This window comes from Acomys russatus, chromosome 23 (assembly GCF_903995435.1).
Source record: "Acomys russatus chromosome 23, mAcoRus1.1, whole genome shotgun sequence".
NCBI lineage: Eukaryota > Metazoa > Chordata > Mammalia > Rodentia > Muridae > Acomys > Acomys russatus.
This window is the reverse complement of record NC_067159.1, coordinates 1,562,499-1,581,956: the sequence shown is the minus strand read 5'-3', so window position 1 is coordinate 1,581,956 and position 19,458 is coordinate 1,562,499. Positions and strand designations below refer to the sequence as shown.

The 19,458-nt window shown below is 47.3% G+C and overlaps 1 protein-coding gene across 1 annotated transcript in view; it reads right to left on the bottom strand.

The window, feature by feature from the left end:
* Notch2 (notch receptor 2) overlaps positions 1–19,458 on the bottom strand; it is a 137,315-nt gene that overhangs the window by 10,894 nt on the left and 106,963 nt on the right. Inside the window, exons 16-25 of the mRNA XM_051165834.1 lie at positions 19,326–19,445; positions 18,796–18,948; positions 14,347–14,575; positions 13,464–13,665; positions 11,625–11,778; positions 11,113–11,297; positions 9,784–9,916; positions 2,931–3,167; positions 1,768–1,880; positions 726–1,231 (exon numbers count right to left, since the gene is read on the bottom strand). Of these exons, the coding sequence (XP_051021791.1) occupies positions 726–1,231; positions 1,768–1,880; positions 2,931–3,167; positions 9,784–9,916; positions 11,113–11,297; positions 11,625–11,778; positions 13,464–13,665; positions 14,347–14,575; positions 18,796–18,948; positions 19,326–19,445 (2,032 nt within the window). The remainder of the gene's footprint in view (positions 1–725; positions 1,232–1,767; positions 1,881–2,930; positions 3,168–9,783; positions 9,917–11,112; positions 11,298–11,624; positions 11,779–13,463; positions 13,666–14,346; positions 14,576–18,795; positions 18,949–19,325; positions 19,446–19,458) is intronic.

Genomic DNA, 19,458 nt, shown 5'->3' with positions numbered 1-19,458 from the left:
ATGTCAGGCAAAAGAATCAGAACTCCACAGGTTCCTTTGAGGCAAAGCTGTTTCTCTATGTTCCTTTTTTTGCCCACCCCAACCCGTTGTTATTTGTACCACTTGGTAGAATTTGCGATCAGCTTGATTAAAAATAAGCATCTCAAACAGCTATGTATGTCTGGCAAGTTCTTTAACCTTCCAGGAAAGACCACTAACAATGCCTGTGCCCCACAAAGCTCTTGAGAATTACTTGGGGTTAAGTGCAATGATTAACAGGAAAGTTACCACACAGACCATATCTGCAACACTGATGACAGGGAGAGCTAAGAGGCCTAAATTCATGCTTGCTAATCAGATGAAAAAAAAAAAAAAAACTAGTCTTAAGGGAAGGAATGAGCAAAGAGAGAGTGGTACAGACCTTTCCATCCATCCCGTGGCAGGCTAGGCTGGAGGCTGCCTGAGAGCGGCAATGCCACTTCCAAGGTTATTTCCCCCAGGAGGTCGCAAGAGCAGCGGGTGAGAAGGCAGAGGAGATAGGTAGAGAGGGGGCATGGTTATGCAGTGAGCACTCCCGGCCCTCTGTCAGCACGGGAGAACTGGGCAGCGTGCGATGGGACAAGGCTGGCACCATCTGAAAGGCAGAGGCAGCTTGGGCCGAAGCGCTGGAGTGTTAGGAGCGAGAACAGGAGACCAAGTGTGTTAGTGACAGCCCCCCTCAGCTTCTGAGGGCCTGTAGCTCTTACTTGCAGGTTTTGCTATTCCGTTGGCACTCAAAGTTGTCAAACAGGCACTCTGCGGTGTTGCACAGCTCATCGCACTGGTTGTTGATGTACTCCCAGCAGCGAAGCGAGGAGGTGCAGTTGGCCCAGGGGTCCTCCATAGTGAGGGAACAGTCACCTCCATCCCACTGACAGGCATGACTGTTGCAGGCCTCATCACAGATGCCGTCCCGAGCCTTGTCGGCGCAGTATTGACTCAGACAGGTAGCAGGAGGGGTGCTGGTGGGGGCTGTGTGGAGCTCACAGTGGCTGCCCCAGTACGGTGGGGAGCAGCGGCAGGAATAATAAGGCGGCTGACGCTGAGGATGACAGGTCCCGCCGTGCTGGCAGGGGTTACTGGTGCAGCCTGACTCGCAGTCCTTGGGGTTAGGGCAGAAGCAGCGGGGTCCCGAGGCAGTGTGTACACACTGCTCCCCTCTCCGACACTTCACTTGTCCACAGCTGCTCTGGCATCTCGCCCCAGAGAAGCCCTATAACAAGGGGTAAAGAAACAGACAGACGGAAGAGCTCGCCCAGTCTTCCCTACACTTCTAGGGAGATAAAGTCTAAACCCACGTTTAACGTTCACCCGTGTTCTAGAAACGACCTCTTCAAATCAGCCATGGGACAAATGTGGCATGCTATCAATTTAAGGTCACTATCAGACGTCCCCTCAGTATCACCCCATCCAGGGCTCTCTCCATAAGGGAACTTCCGCCCTCTGGCACAGCGACAGGCTAAAGCCAAGCTCCCTTCTAGCGTGAGAAGCACTTACTCACAATGGTCACTGCTAAGGAATAGGAACAGAGCAGTGCTTTCCCAGCACGGCAGGCATGCTGCAGCTGGGAAGCCCAGTCGCTGAGTGCACCTGACAACTGAACACAGGGAAGACCCCAAGACCCCGACCAGCTTCCAGGCACTAACATCCCAGCTCCCTTCTAGGGGGCGCGAAAAAGTGGGCTCAGTCTCGGCTCCATAGAGCATCTGGAAGAGGCTGCGTCCCTTACATCAACAGCAGGCCACTTACTGGGGGACAGCGACAAATGAAGCCATCGGGCACGTTGGTAGCCACAGAGCAAGTCCCTCCATTCAGGCAAGGTTTCTTGGGACACACATCCAGGAAGGATTCACAGTGACGGCCTGAGGAGAGAAAATAACCAGCAGTCTTAAAAGGTAGGACCTTTAACTTGGAGACACTGAACACTACCCTGCAGGGGTGAGAACCAGCCTCAGACGCAGGAGGAGGCGGGGAGGCCAGTTCTAAGCCTACAGGATGGCGAGAGGACACTCAGTGGACCTCACCGCAGGGGCTCCAAGGTACTAAGCACACAAGGGCTATCTACCAGACCGGCCTCCACAGGGACAGACAGAAAAGGGACACAAATTCTACTAAAATCAAAAACCCCCTCAGACGGAGGAAGGTTACAGCTCAACTTTAGTGCCTGCTCACATTTGTTAAGCTGAGAGACAGTGTTAGCAGCATTTTGTCTATGGCCACTCACAGAAGCAGCTGCCTTAGGCCAGCACATGCACCTAACTGGGGACTGGTGGTTTAAAGGGAATTTTCATCTCTTCTTGGTAACTTTGCCTTAGTGTGGTCTGACTGAACTTGCCCAGGGGCCACCTCCTCTAGATCCAGTCCTAGGCCAGAGGGCACCTGTGGGCTGCTGCCCCCTGACAAACTGCACAGGTGGCTGGAATTCTGGAGGAAATGTGGGGGTTCAGCTGGGCTCTTGGCGAATGGCAGGAAAAGGGCCCCAGGTGCGCTGTGGTCATTTGCATGTCACTGCAGTGTGAGTGTGCTGACTGCTGCTGCAGTCTCCGCAGCATTGTTAAATGTCCCTGCACAGTAGTCTTACTATGATGAAGATGGCAGATTTTATGTCTTGTTTGGTTTATCTCAATTGAAAAATGTTAATTCTGCCCTCTGCCGCAACATATTATTTTTTGTATTCTTGCCACAGCATGATATAATCTATACACAACAAAAGAGTTTCTCAGAAAAAGCAAAGGTAAAGATGGACCGAGTTATAGCACCCATAGTGTACAAACTTCAGGAAAACTGGGCCTTGTGTACTTAACCTAAGCAGCCCTGGCTCTCTGTAGGAGGCCAGGGATTCCCACACAGATTACAGTTTGCTCACTCAAACCTCCTGCACCCCAGACTAGCAAGGGCCGAGAGGGCCTCACCAGTGAAGGTGCTGCGGCAGATACACATGTAGTCGTTGGTGAGCTGAAGGCAGTCCAGGCTGCCCTCGGAGCTACATGGACTGGACAGGCACTCATTAATGTCGCCCTCACACCGCTCCCCAGCAAACCCAGGCAAGCAGCGACAGCTGTAGCCTCCAATCTGGTCCACACACTGGCCGCCATTAAGGCAGTGGGGGCCCCCGGCGCAGTCATCAATGTTCTCTTCACAGAGCAGGCCTACAGGAGAGAAGAGAGACACAGAGTTATGAAAAAATCTCTTGAACCCACCTTTAGCAAGAGATAACTGCTCTCGTGCTTTTTAAAGGTTTACCTAGATTCTATTCCTCAATCCACAATGGGACTTCTTAAATTGGGCAAGGTAAGAAGTACTCGGTCTGCGTGAGCAGCCCTTCCTGGAAAACAACACAAGAAGGCGCACCGCGCAGCGCCGTGTGTTCTCCCCTGATCCAGAGCAGCAGGAATGACTACTGTCCCACCTCAAGCGCATGGGACATGAAGCTTAGCAGACACTCTGAGGTTTTCATCACTCATCAACTCTAATCAAAACATGAAAACAGTTCAAAAAGAAGGTCACACCCTAGTTCTATATAGACTATGTTGGAATTAGAGTTTGAGCAATGTTATTTTATGTTTTTTCTTTAAAGGAGGTTAAGTAGCCGGGCGTGGTGGCTCACGCCTTTAGTCCCAGCACTTGGGAGGCAGAGGCAGGTGGATCGCTGTGAGTTTGAGGCTAGCCTGGTCTACAAAGTGAGTCCAGGACAGCCAAGGCTACACCGAGTAACCCTGTCTTGAAACACGCCCCCCCCCAAAAGAGGATAAGTACACTAATGTTTTTTTATTTTTAAAAAACCAACAGAGTGGAAATATCTTGCTAAGAATTTGAAAATTATTTTAGGTAAACAATGTACTGAAGATATAAGCCATTGAGCTAAAATAGCTGTAAACAGCTGTTTTAGAAACAACAAAATCAATGACTATTTCTCAAAATAATTGTAACAGGTTAGAAAGGAAAACACTTCTACATCCTCACCACTTGCATGTTAGTATACTTTAAGAGAAACCAGATATCAAAAGGGAAACACAAGATACGTCTCATTGTCACTAACGATTTCAAAGGCCAGATGGCCAAGAGCCTTCGTAACAAGATGTGCTGCCCCACATGCCCTGAGGGGTAAAAAGAGGGGACCTGACTACACGGAAGAACATACATTATCTGATTATGCGACTCTTCGTGACAAATATGCATTTACTGTACTAATTAATAATTATGTGATTTCAAAATGGTATCAGCAGTATCTGTGAATGACAAACGGATTCTAAGATTCCATAGAAAAAAACCCAAACTGTAGCCAGAAGAGAATGAAGAAGATTCCTTCCCAGTTCAAAGTTCTCATGAATTAGTGAACAAGAAAACAACAACAACAAAGGTAGCCTGTTAGAGCACCCAAAGCACACGGGAACTTAGAATTTGATAAAAGTTCCATCTCAAATCATTGAAGAAAACACGAGCTGCCCACAGTCACATGGGAAAGGTCCCTCAGGATCCCAGGACAGAATGAACAGACAGAAGAACACCTTTATAAATCATGAAGCATGGAAAATAATACCAACTATCACCCAAATGCAGGCAGCCGTAAAAAAGATGGATAAACTCATTGTAATTAGAAATAATCTGCATGGGGGCTAGAGAGATGGCTCAGTGGTTAAGAGCACTGTCTGCTCCTCCAAAGGACGCCGGTTCAATTCCCAGACACATGGCAGCTCAGAACTGTCTGTAACTCCAGTTCCAAGCGACCTGACACCCTCACACCAATGACATTTAAAAAAAATCTGCATGAAAGAAATCACTACAAAGACATTTGAAAGATTAAGACCTCAGTGTATTAAGAAAGTATCTGCATCATATACCAAAGACAAACAATTTCTGTAGAATATTAAGAAGCAACAGTATAATGTAACAGGGAAAGAGGGAAGGATGAATTTCAGAGGGAAAACAGTAACTTTTAAATAGGACAATTGTTGAGGTGTACAAAGAGGACACAGCCCGTATGGCCACTTTGATGACAGCTCAGCATAACAGCCTGACAAACTCTATTTCTGGAAATGTATTCTGTAAAGTGCACTTATATGTGTGCAAAAATGCCCAATGTCTATCACCAGAGGACCAGTTCAACACAGTACATAATGTTGTCATAAAGGAGAATTCTGAAGCTATGAAAAAATACTGAAGAAGTTCTCCATTTTGGTTGAAAACATTCCAATGAAGTAAAAAGGTCAAGAGAAAAATAATGTCTCTGATAAATCTTTAGAATTAAAAGTGGAGGAAATAAAAACTATTTTTGTATTTGGCTCCTATACACATATAGCAAGTTTGAAAAAAAGCCTTTTAAAACCTCTAGAGACACATGAGAAACTAAAAGTGTTGATTGCTTGTATGTGGAAGAGGGTGAGAGTGCAGCGTTGGCACTGATGCACAGTGACCTCTCTCTCTCTCTCTCTCTCTCTCTCTCTCTTTCTCTCTCAAGATTTATTTATTTTATGTTGCGTGCTCTATCTGCATTTATACCTACATGGCAAAAGAGGGCATCAGATCCCAACAGAGATGGTTGTGAGCCACCATGTGGTTGCTGGGAATTGAACTCAGTACCCCTGGAAGAACAACCAGTGCTCTTAACCACTGAGCCATCTCTCCAGCCCCCACAGTGACATCTCTTATTGTATGTTTTTCAATGCATGTGTGGACATGCTGATCCCTGTCTACACACACATATTATCTTATCTATTCACAGGTTAAACTGGAAACCAAAAAGTAGAAGCAAGCAGAGCTAGTGCATGTGCCCAGTCTCATAGGGTATTTGATATTGGGCGCCATGAGCAAAATAAGTCAGAGTGACCTCATCCATAGCCTATGCGAACAGTAGGGACAGCAGAAGTGTTCCAGTTAGCCTGTGCACTGGGGAGCAAGGGATGTGAGCAGGCCAACATGCAAGGCTTGGAGCGCAGTCTCCAGGAACAGTCACCGATGACCAGACAGGTGAGGGCAGAGCAAATGTACAAGTACGCCAGGTATAATCCAAAAAACGTTCAAGCAGGACACACCGAAAGAGACCCACACTCCATAACAGATGATCAAAAGGCAGTCTTGGAAAAAGCACAAAGCAAGGCCGGCTATCATGAGAGACCATCAGTGAGATGAACAGCTAAGTTCTCAGTGAAGACCACAGCAGTAGAACGTCAAATGTGTCTACATCTGAGGAGCTGGCTCAGAAAAAGTCAACAGATCAGGAGATGTACTACATGATCATTTTTAACTGCCACTAAGAAGTATTTAGGGGCTGGGCAGTGGTTGCGCGCACCTTTAATCTCAGTACTTGGGAGACAGAGGCAGGTGGATCTCTGTGTTCGGGGCCAGCCTGGTCTACACAGTGAGTCCAGGAGAGCCAGGGCTACACAGAGAAACCCTGTCTCAAAAAAAGAAGAAAAAGAAAGATAAGAAGAAAGGAGAAGGAAAGATAAAGGCAGAGGGGGGGGGGGGAGGGGGGAGAGGGAGGGAAGGAGGAGAGACAGAGATTAACTGACTGACTGACTGACTGACTTAGAAAAGACAAAAATCTCCTTGTCTTAGGAGATGTTCCACTCTGGGATTGGGTATGTCCAACTGGCCACATCTGTGGTCCAGTACAAACCCCACACCCTCTCCTAGGTTTCCAGCCTCCATGGACCATGGAAGAACACCAAGGAGTGATTCTGACACACAGCTCTAGGGACGTTATGTATGTCACCTCCAGACTGAGTAAAAACCCTGTACATCCAGCCCCACACATCATCTCTACCTTCCTGTGGCAGTGTTGGAGGCTACAGACCAAACACACAGAGAAAGGGAGCAACCCAACACCTGTCAGAGTCTGAGTGCCAAAACAGCAAACAAAAAAATCCCCCAACAAAACCACTATTTTGTTGTCTGAGATTTGATATATGTAATTAGCTACCACGAGAATTGTAGCTTGTCCTAACCAACACCATTACTTAAAGGCATTAACCACCCAGGACATGGTGGTGCATGCCTAGAGTGAACTTGAGGCTGTGGCCACCTGGGATTCTGGAGACAGGAGGAAAGGGGAGGAGGGAAGAAGAGAGGACCCGTGAGAGAAGAGGGAGGAGGAGGGGAGAAGAATGAGGGGGAGGGACAAGAGCAGGGGACGAAAGAGGGGGAGGGAGAGATGGGGAGGAGAGTGACTGGGGGCAAAGGGAAGAGGGTCAGGAATTAGATGGAGAGGGAAAGAGGAGGAAATGAGGAGGACTGCAGGGAGAGGGAGATAGATGGAGAGGGGGAGAGGGACTGCAGGGGAGAAGAGGAGAGGGAGATGTAGAGAGGGAAAGGGGAGAAGAGAGGAGCCATGAGAAAGAGGGAGACAGAGATGAGAGGAAAGAGAAAGGGAGAGTGGATGAGGGAATATGGATATGAACCTCCCAAAGAGAAGACAGAGAATCAATTTGGTTCATCCCTTATGCATCTAGTTTTACTATTCAAAAAATGCACTGTCTCAAAAGATGGGTGGGTGGATGGACGGATAGATAGGTGAATGGATGGGTGGGTGGGTGGGTGGATGGACAGATGATAGATGGATGGGTGGATGGATGGATAGACGGATAGATGGATGGGTGTGTGGATGGATGGATAGATGGATGGGTGGATGGATGGATAGATGGATGGGTGGATGGATGGATAGATGGATGGGTGTGTGGATGGATGGATAGATGGATGGGTGGATGGATGGATAGATGGATGGGTGGATGGATGGATAGATGGATGGGTGTGTGGATGGATGGATAGATGGATGGGTGGATGGATGGATAGATGGATGGGTGGATGGATGGATAGATGGATGGGTGGATGGATGGATAGATGGATGGGTGGATGGATGGATAGATGGATGGGTGGATGGATGGATAGATGATAGATGGATAGGTGGATGGATGGATAGACGGATGGGTGTGTGGATGGATGGATAGATGGATGGATGGATAGACGGATAGATGGATGGGTGGATGGATGGATAGATGGATGGGTGGATGGATGGATAGACGGATGGGTGTGTGGATGGATGGATAGATGGATGGGTGGGTGGATGGACGGATAGATAGGTGAATGGATGGGTGGGTGGGTGGGGTGGATGGACAGATGATAGATGGATGGGTGTGTGGATGGATGGATAGATGGATGGGTGGATGGATGGATAGATGGATGGGTGGATGGATGGATAGATGGATGGGTGGATGGATGGATAGATGGATGGGTGGATGGATGGATAGATGATAGATGGATAGGTGGATGGATGGATAGATGGATGGGTGTGTGGATGGATGGATAGATGGATGGGTGGATGGATGGATAGATGGATGGGTGGATGGATGGATAGACGGATGGGTGTGTGGATGGATGGATAGATGGATGGGTATGGATGGATGGATAGATGGATGGGTGGATGGATGGATAGATGGATGGGTGTGTGGATGGATGGATAGATGGATGGGTGGATGGATGGATAGATGGATGGGTGGATGGATGGATAGATGGATGGGTGTGTGGATGGATGGATAGATGGATGGGTGGATGGATGGATAGATGGATGGGTGGATGGATGGATAGACGGATGGGTGTGTGGATGGATGGATAGATGGATGGGTGGATGGATGGATAGATGGATGGGTGGATGGATGGATAGATGGATGGGTGTGTGGATGGATGGGTGGATGGATGGATAGATGATAGATGGATAGGTGGATGGGTGGATAGATGGATGGGTGGATGGATGGATGGATGGATGGATGAATGGATGGGTGGATGGACGGATGGATGGATGGATGGATGGACGGATGAATGGATGGGTGGGTGGATAGATGGATAGATGGATGGATGGATACAAAGAAATAAACTAGTAATGACCTGGAAGTGACACTGACTCTTTCAACCATGGAATTTCCTATTTCTAGACTAGGAGCCAAGCCTTCTTCCATGTAATAGTCTGGGGTGGTTACAGGCTGACCCTCACTCAGTTCTCCCTTCCACTCAGCCTCAGGATGCATTAGCTGCTCCTTAGTGGCGAATTCTTCTGACTTAATTTGGCCTAACTTGATCTATAGGAAGAAACGTCATCCAAAGCCACTGACACAAAAGTGTAAGGTGGCACAGAGCTTCCTCTGGGAGCCGGCTTGATGCTGCTGTCTATGGTCTCATCTTGTTCACGGGCTCCTCGGAACCTTCATAACCATGTGTCTCCTTATGAGCAATGTTCTTTCCAGGAGACAGTTTGTGAAATAGCAAAACCCAGAGCAGACTGTCCACAGTCTGGTGGTGGGGGGTGTCATGGGCCTTACTGCAAGGGCGGGAGCATAGCCTTCCGTGAGCAGCCTCCTTGGGGCAGCAGCAAAACATTCTCATTTTATTGATGCCCTCACACTATGGAGACAAGACTTGGCTAGCTTAAAAAAAAAATTAAAAATCAGGCCTATATGGATTTGCTTTCTTAAAGAGGCTATTGGTTGATTTCCCTTGAAGCACCAAGAAACCCTGTTAGCCAGGCTAATTTTGTTACAACGCTATGTCCACTCTGTGTTCCTTTTCCTGCAACATGGGCTGAGCAAAAACCAGACAACTGAAAACATGAACCAAGCTGGCAGGAGATCAGAGGGTGAGTGAGGGTGTAAGTTAAGTGGCTAGTTTTTTTTTTTTTTTTTTAATTGTCTCAGTTTTTAAGTTGCTTTAATACTAAGAATGAATGTATAACTGCGGGAACGGCCCTGGTGTAAACAAGTAACGCAGTGTGCATACCCCGAGTGCCTGGCGGGCACGAACACTTGAAGTGGTTCACCAGGTCGATGCAGGTGCCTCCGTTCTGGCATGGCTGGTTCTGGCACTCATCCACTTCATACTCACAGTTGACACCCTGATATCCGGGAACACACTGCCAGGAGAAACGGACATAGAGATGGTCAGGGCTACTATGGCTTTGCCTCTCATCCTCCTAAGCAACTGTGCAACCCTCTGCCCCTTCTCTGTCACATCTCTGCCACTTCCTTGTGCCTGGTCACATTTACCTTCTAGTTGCCCCATCTCCCAAAAAAGACATTTTAAAGGAAGGCAAGGACCGTGTGTTCTGAGGGTCATTTCCATGAGACCTTCAGGAAAAACTTCAGACTAAGGATTTCTGTATGCTGTGTATCCTCCTACACGTGACAAGCAGCCTAAGACTCAAGCAGCACGGGTGGGAAGTAGTAAAGAAATCGAACCCATTGCATGTTTGTGTGACAGGGCCAAAAAAGAAAACAAAACAAAAGATGGGGCTGACTGGTAGAGGATAACAGAGGGGTTGGAAGAAGCAAGCATTGATAAAGAAAAAGACACCACAGAGGGAGCTTAAGACTGTGGGTGGTGACGTTCAATGACCCAGCAACACTAGCCTTTCCGTGAGTAAGCTCCCCAGGGCAGCACTGGTTCCCTGAACTCCAGGGTGGACCTCACCTACAACAGACACACTGTGTGTCACTCTGCAGGCTACACTAGGCAGACGGTATTAAATGGCTCTAATTCTGCTCATTTGGGCTTTGCTTAAAAAAACAAAACAAAACAAAAAACAAAAAAACAGATGTGGAAGAGTTTGCGTTCTGCACCGGCAGGCCTTTGAACTAACAGATGCTGGCCTGTCGTGAGATAAACAACTGAGGTAGCAGCAGAGGGGTCTTTGTTGTGTCTTGGTGGTCTGGGGCTTTGTTAACATCTGGCTCTAACTTGTATCAGCCCAGACTTGGGAAAAGACACATACTAAACACTATACACAGTAACACTAAGCACGGTGCTATGGCACATCAGGTGAGGACACGCTCTTTCTGTTTGAGAGAATAGTTAATTGATTTCAGGAAGCACTAGGGGCTACTGCACTAGGTGAGCCTGCAGGATTCCAACATAGAGAGCAAGCCCAGGAGGTGTGGTCCAGAGATCTCTGAAAAGATCTACCAGAGCTATGTGAAAGCATGGCTGAAAATAAAAACAGTGGCTGGTGAACACTATGGTAACGACAGGTCACTCTGGAAGACACAAATGGCTGAGCTCAGTAGCGAGTGTCTTTAACTGCGGCACAATCTCTCGGAGCCCTCTTCTCACCTCACATCTGTATCCTCCGATGAAGTCATTGCAGGTGGCGCCATGCTGGCATGGATTAGATGCGCACTCGTCAAGCTGTTCCTCACAGTAGCTCCCCGTGTAGCCCAGGGGGCATTGGCAGTGGTGGGTGTTGCCAGCATTGATACAGACGCCTGAGTGCTGGCACAGGTGTTCAACAGGAACTCCTGAGACACCAGGTGATGAAAGAAGCATCAGAGAAGAGAGTGTGACGCATCGGATTCAAACCAAAAGCATGGGAGGCCCAGCTAGTGACTGCTGGCTTAGATTTCCTTCATTCTTGTCTGGTTCTCCTCAACCCTAGCAACTGATTTGCATGAAAAAATAAACATGTTCTGAAGGTAGAATCTATCTTAATTTCATTTCCATCAGCTTTCCCTTTGGGATGTCTAAACATTGCTCTAGCCTTTCTCCAGAGCCACGTCCGTTCAGTGCTATCTGTCCTAAGATGCCAGCACACATGTCAGTTTCTGGTGCTTAGGGGCAGAACTCACCTTTCTGCAAGGCGGCTGCCTTACAGGACACGTTGAGCACATCACAGTATGCACCGTCCCATCCAGGTGGACACAGGCAGTGGGGCCTTGCCTTTTCCTGAACACAAGTTCCTTTGTTTTTACATGGAGACCGGCTGCACAGGTTCACCAGGGTCTGAAGCAGAGACAACAGTATGTGTGTATCAAAACGCAGCTATCAGAAAAGAGGTCACTAAGCTACAATGTGTCATGATGTGCCAAAGAAAAGGACTGGTTTTAAAAAGAGAGGGATGCCTTCACCCAAGCCTTAAACTGGGCCCACTGTCTAAGATGCACTCTGTCTTTTTTATAGTCTCACTTGCCTGACCGGGTCATTTAAAAAGCCCATACCCAAGAAACCTAACAACTCTAAAGGCTCAGTAAGTTGTTACTCTCAGAGCCTTACACATGATTATGGGAGCATGTATGACCTCCCTGTAAGGCTGGAAAGACTTGTAGCTGCTGTCTGGGCCCACGCTTCCTATGGTAACCCTGTAGGACCACATGCATCTTTGCCAGCCCTGCCTATAGGGAAGATGGGTAAAAAGATGGCAGTTCACAAGCCTAAACTGTCCAAACCCTGATTTTCAAAACCAGGCTTATGAAAAACATGAGGCAGAGAGTGGAGGTGACTCCTGACACAGATTGCTGGCTGAAGGGTGGTCAGTGGAGGGAGGAGGGTGGGGACAGTCCCAGCTCTAACTACTACACTAGAAGAGGAAGCAGCTGCCCAGCGGAGAACGAGCTCTTGAACACAGCATCAAGCTGGCTGATGCAGAGGTAGCTGCTTCCATGTCCAGTGACACCGAGTGTGTTCTGCAGTCAGTCACATGTGCATGAGCTCTCTGAGTTGTTATTCTTGCAGAAGATGTGAAACTGCATGAATGCTGAAGACATAAATTACTGTTTGCATGTGACCTTGGGAAGGTTAGGAACTATTCTTTTGGGGATCGCGGGGGTGGGGGGATGCTGCTTCTGCTCCCTGAACTGAAAGTTATATTACTTTCCTATGAGGACTCCTTTAATCCCAAGTTTGTATACAAGTTTCTATTTATATATTTGAATTTTGGCCATGGCTATGGCTACGGTATGACATTGCAAATCATTACCCTGTTAGTTGTACCGGGTACTTCCTGGTTTTACTCAGATTGTTCTTTCCTGTAAGTGCTTGACTAGGAAATAGCCCCAGAGGCTCAGGCACTGAGGGTTTGGTTCCCCATGGGCATCATCTTTGAATGATTCTGAAATGTGAAGCTGGGCAGCAGGTCACATGTTTGGGGGAGCTACATATGGCTCTTGGCTTCCCCTGCCTTATCTGCCTGCCTTTCTCCCTTCCCTTGGCCTCCCCCTCCCCTCCCGCCTTCCCTTTGTCCCTCTCTGCTTCAAGGCCACCATGAGGTGAAAAGACTCCTACACCAGCTCCTGTGACTAGGACACTTAGCCTTGTTTCAGGTCCATAAACAAAAGTAGCCAGGGAAGCTTGAAATCTCTAAAGCTGCAAGTCCAAACAAACCGCCTAGTAAGTTGTCTTTCTTAGGTATCTGTGACAGCAAGAAAAGCTAACCCACCTTTCTTACTGTGCTTCTTTCTACTGTCAGCCATGTTTTCCTTTTGGGAAACCTCTTCAAACAGCCACAAGCATGTTAACTCATGTCACATTGCTGGGATCACCAGTCTGTGATCTTCTAGCTATCAAGAAGGTGGCTCCGATTCATCTCGGGGGGGGGGGGGCACCTGGGATGCACAGTCCTCTCTTTTTGAATGGTTCATCCTACCTTGGCTACTGTGGGGAGCCGTGTAAGCAGGAGGTGGGCTCCTTACCTGACAGGTTTTGCCGGTGTAGCCCAAGGGACAGGCACAGCGGTAGGTCCCCAGGCCGTCTATACACGTTCCCCCATTCAGGCACGGACTGGAGTTGCACTCATTGATGTCATGCAGGCAGAAGGGACCAGTGAATCCCACGGGGCACAAGCAAGAGAAAGAGTTGATTCCATCAACACACGTGCCACCATTGAAACAGGAGCTGAGGAGCCAATGGGAGACAACGTCAGCTGTGCGACCTGCTACCGAAAAGTCTGGCTTCTGAAATCTAGGCTGTTAGGGGGCAAACACCTCTGAGCTTCTGATGCCTATGCCCAGTAAATTTTACAGTCTTCTAAACTAGACTAAGAGTCAGAGGTTACAGTGAGCATTAACCTCTTCACCACCAGTCGTAGGAGCATTTAAATGGCAGAGCGTCTGGAATCCTAAAGAGAGTGGTGCTTGCCAGGTTTTATCCAGTCCTGTGGTTTTCTACATAACATATTTTATCATTAAATCAACTGGCTTTACAGGAAAAGTCCTAAATAGCTTTTCATCCTAGATTTCTTTATGAAAGAAAATAAACACACTAAAGCAATAAAAAGAAACCTTTCAAAAACTACTCAGACAGTAATGGATCTACAAAGAAAGAGAGAACTTCAGGTCAACTTGCAACAGCAACAAAGAGACCGCAGAGGACAGAACAGAATTGATGGCACTTCTGCTCCATAGCGAGACATAGTGGTGGCTGATCCCACTAAGCTTTTCAACCTCTGACCTTTGACCTTCTAATTCCATGTCTTTCAAAAACTGAGCAAGGAGGGAGGATGCGCAATGGGTCTCGAGCGGAGGGCTCCTCCCCTGCAAGCTGCTGGACCCCAGGCCCCCCCCCACCCCACCTCACCTCTCGGTGCACTCGTCAATGTTGTTTTCACAGTGCAGTCCGTGGAATCCCGCGGGGCACTTGCAGGTGTAACTGTTGACGTAGTCGGAGCAGGTGCCCCCATTCTTACAGGGCTCACTCAGACACTCGTTCATGTCCGTCTGGCACTTATCCCCAACGAAACCAGGACGGCACAGGCAAGAGAAAGTATTCACTCCATCCACACAGGAGCCGCCATTCTGGCAAGGGTCTGAGCCATGACAAAAGAAGCAGCACTCAGAACAGCAGTCAGCGCTGTGACGGCAAATGACGCTGGCCAAGCCGCGCCCTGAGACGCACAGCTCCAACTTTCATGTTTAATCTCTCGACATCTACTTTGACATGACACCCTATCATGAAAAGTGAATCCATTAACACCTGCCTGAGGTTGTTTTTAATCTGTTTGACAATGGAGATCAATTTAAACTATAGTGACACTATTTTATAAAATTAATAGTCAGAAAACTTCCATTGGTCCTCTACATATATGTAACTCAATTATGTGACTTAACCCATACATCATCGGAAATATTAGCGAGCATTTTCAAAATGTGTTTGTGGAGGCTGAGGGAGCAAGAATATATTTTCAGTCTGTTTCAGGAAGAGTGTCTGAATCAATCACCTTCCTGTGCGTCTCTACTACTTTATTCTTATTATTTATTTATTTACTTACTTTCTTACTTTTAGGTAGCCTCAGGACACAATGTCTTTTTCTAAAATTATTTTCAAATCATACACTTAACCTTAGAACACTTCCCCTCACAGTAATGTCAACAGATTTTGAGTTATAATCATGGCAGGTCCTTGCACAACCTAATGGCATAAAAATTAGAACAAGAAACCCATGGCTGATGGCTTGCAGGACATGAAGTTATAAATTGCAGAAATTGCCACTACTGTGAAATGAAAACTTAAGCACTGAACTGAAGGGTCAAATGGGCCCTGCTTTACCAGAGGATCATTTAACACACCCCAACATATCTTCAAGAAGGAAAGAGCCAGGCTTAGTGGCGCACACTGTAATCCCAATACTTTAAATGGTGAGGCAGGAATCTGCTGTGAGTTCAAGGTCAGCATGGGCTGCACAGTGAGAGCCAGGTCAGCCTGAGCTACAAGAGTGAGAAAGTGAGTTATTTTCCAGACAGAGACTCCTCTCTAAGAGAAAAGGGAGAAATGGCCAGTACCACATGTGGGAAGGAAATTTATCACACACCTTACAGCTCAAGAGTAAAATGAGACTTAGTATTAGTGAATCTATGTCAGAAAATACGAAAACAGTCAGATAATGTGTCAGGTTTGTTTCCGTTTGGTTTTTGGTCGGTCAACTCAATACAAACAAGCGTCCGGGAAGAGGGAACATCAACTGAGAAAATGTCACTACAAGATTGGTCTGTAGGCAAGCCTGTGGAGGCATTTTCTTTATTAAGGATTGATCACTGTGGTTCCTGGGTTCTATAAGGAAGCAGGCTGAGCGAGCCAGTAGGCAGCACCCATCCGCAGCCTCTGCTCCAGCTCCCGCCCTGACTTCCCTCAGTGATGGACTGTAAGCAGTAAGGTGAAATAAACCCTTCTCTCTTCAAGTTGCTTTTGGTCACAGTGTTTATCAGAGTACTGGAAACCTAACTAGGACAGATAGAATCTTTGAAATACATTTCACCAAAGCTCAATTCAAACTAAACTAAACTAATCAAAAAGTTAAGACTCAAAAAGACTCAGAGAGCCGGGCGTGGTGACGCACGCCTTTAATCCCAGCACTCGGGAGGCAGAAGCAGGCGGATCGCTGTGAATTTGAGGCCAGCCTGGTCTACAAAGTGAGTCCAGGATGGCCAAGGCTACACAGAGAAACCCTGTCTCGAAAAACTAAAAAAAAAAAAAAAAAAAAAAAAAAAAAAAAAAAGACTCAGAAAGAGAGAGTACCAGGAGAAACAACTGGATGGGGTGGGGGCAGGGGTGGGGTGGCTGCATCTCTGGGATGAGCTAGAAACATAGAAACTCCCAGGAATCTATGAGGGCGACCCTAGCTAAATTACAAGTAATGGGGGATGTGGAGCCTGAACTGGCCACCTCCTATAGCCAGGCAAGACTTCCACTGGAGGGACTGGGACGTCAACCCAGCCACAAAACCTTCAACCCACAATTTGCCCTGCCTACAAGATGTGCTGGGTAAGAGAGGGAGCAGAATTTGAGAGAAGAGTCAACCAATGACTGGCCTAGCTTGAAACCCAGACCATGGAAGAGAGCCCACCCCTGACACTATTAGTGATATTCTGCTATGCTTGCAGACAGGAAGGAGTCTAGCATAAGTATCACCAGAGAGGCATCATCCAACAACTGATGGAAACTGACGCAGAGACCCACAGCCCAACAGTAAGTGGAGCTTGGGGAATCCTGTGGAAGAGAGGAAGAAAGGACTGAAAGAGCCAGAGGAGTCAAGGACACCACATGAAAACCTATAGACTCAACTAACCTGGGCCCACAGGAGCTAACAGACTGAACTGCCCACCAGACAGCATGCATGGGACAGACCTAGGCCCCCTACACATGTGCAACAATTGTGCAGCTGGATCTTCATGCGGGACTCCTAAAGCTCCCGCTGTCTCTGGGGCTGTCTCTGACTACCTTGCCTGCCTTTGGGTCCCTTTCCCATGACTTGGCTGCCTTGTCCAGGCTCAGTTGAAGAAGTTGTGCGGAGTCTTACTGTAACTTGATATACCAAGGCTGACTGATATCCACGGGAGGCTTCCCCTTTTCTGAGGAGTTGGGGTAAAGGGATAGATGGGGGGGGGGGGGAGGTGAGAGGGAGGGACTGGAGGGAGAGGGGGAAGGGTAAGCTGTGATTGGTATCTAAGGTAAATAAACAACTTAATTTTTTTAAAAGACTAATTTTTAAAAAGGTTAAAAACTTGGCAAGAATTAAAAAAAAGATTCCATATCTCATTGTTTGGAAGGCGTATACGTCAGTCATATACAACATCTTCAAGAAGAAAGAGCAAAGCATGTGACTCTGAAGAAACAGAGGCAAGCTTGAGGGGCTCTGGGTATGTGAACCATAGACTACAAAAAAAAAAAAAAAAAAAAAAAAAAAGATCAAACACGGTGTCATCTTTCCCTTTGAATGAAAAATAATGTGCTTTGTAACCTGTAAAGCCAACACCTCACAGTGGACTTAAATCTAGAATACAATGAACTAAATAATAATACAAATAACCCAACAAACATTTTTCTAATGTGTGAAAGACTTAAACTCCATGGGCAAAGGCGGTCAATACCACTGATGAAAGTTGACACCAACGTGACGCAGTGTGCACACAGAGGGGAGCTAGAGCTGCTGATTGAGCCAAGTGTTTGCAGATGTGGAGAGCAAGCGGCACTTCTGTATTGTCCTGGTAAGAATGAAAATGGTTCAAGCACCTTAGAAAATATTGTTGTGATTTATGGGCAGGACATGCAGGTACTGCATGAGTCATTCTACACCTGGGTTTATTTCAGAGAACAAAGCCACATTTCTACGCTCTCATTGTAATACCTCTCATCTATAATACCTAAAAACCAGAAAAGCAAACAAATAAATAGCACAGGTAAAAATCATCCAAAAGTCTAAAATACAAAGGTCTCCAAAATCTGAAACTCCTTGAGGGTCAACATCAAGCCACAAGAACAAATAAAATTTACACCACAGCCCACATACAGATGTGTTGAAAGAATTGCACCAGCTACCTTCAGGCTATGCATGTGAGATACATATGAAAACATGAGAGGACATCATGCTTCCACTTGGGTCACAGGCCCAAGATGTGAATCTTCTAAAAACAAAAGGCCTGGGATCTGAACTCCTGATGCTCACTCGGAACTGAAGACTGAACATACTCAGCGTGCACAGGCAGAGTGGAGACCGTCATCAACAAACAGAAGAAACTAGTGGGGAAAACAGCACAAACCAGCCCAAAACACTGTTCTGACAAGAGCAAGCTGAGACAGCTGCGGACTATGTGAAGTGCTTAAAGCTATTTACATATGGTGACATAAGTGGGTCTGTGGTGGCGAGGGACAGGGAAATAGAAGGAAGGTGAAGCTCAGAACAGCTTCTAGAGGAACAAAGCGCTCACCACGGCTGATGCTCTTGGTTACCCGGTGAACTCTACAACTAAAATACTTGAGTTTTTTGTATGTTTACTGCCCTTTAAAAATCTGTGTTCTCACAAAGCTACCACAGCATTGTCCCTACCTTGTCAGTATTTAAGATGGAGAGAAATGCTCAAAACAGATTCTATTACTTTCAAAAGGCAGTCACTCCAAAAGGAAGATTTAAAACTACCAGAGTAGTCTGGTACACTGCTGTCAGTACGAGAGGCACGGCCTACACTGCACTCTCTCCTGCCGCCCCGCCCCGCTAGCGTTCTCCCTGGGAGGCTCAGGAGTGGGCGTACTCACTGGCAAGGCAGTCGTCGATGTCCTCCTCACAGTCCATCCCACTGAAGCCAGGAGGACACTCACACATGTAGCTGCCCTGAGTGTTATGGCAGAGGCCGTGGTTCATACACGGCTTGGAGACACACTCATCAATGTCGACTGTACAGCGCTGACCTGGAAACAAAGGACAATGAACAGCCAGTCCTTGGAAGATGATCCCCCAGGAATCAAGGCGGGGTGTATGAGCTTAGCACAGGCAGGAGGAGGCTCCTCAACAGACAGGCCATCTGACTGGTCTGATACAGGAGGTCCCAGAAGGGCCTCTGTGTCCCTAAAAAATTCCTCCCAACTACTATTCATAGCTCGAAAACTCTTTGGTTGGAGTATGTCAGCCTCTTAAGGACTGCAAGGATGACATCTGGGAAGGTGTTGGGAGCTCCTCCAGCTTGCAGCTCTGGTGTGTCAGCAGCTTACAGCCTCCCGTGTCACCCCACATGTCATCTGAGGGCCCATCGCTTTAGTTAAAGTCCAGAATGCACCGGCACCATTACCTTGCCAGCCAGGAGCACACAAGCAGGTGAAGCTCTCGAAATTGGAAGCCTCTTTACACACGGCAGAATTCTCACAAGGGTTTGGGGAACAGGGGGCCAACACTGTTTGACAGTTCTTGCCTGGAAAGCAAAT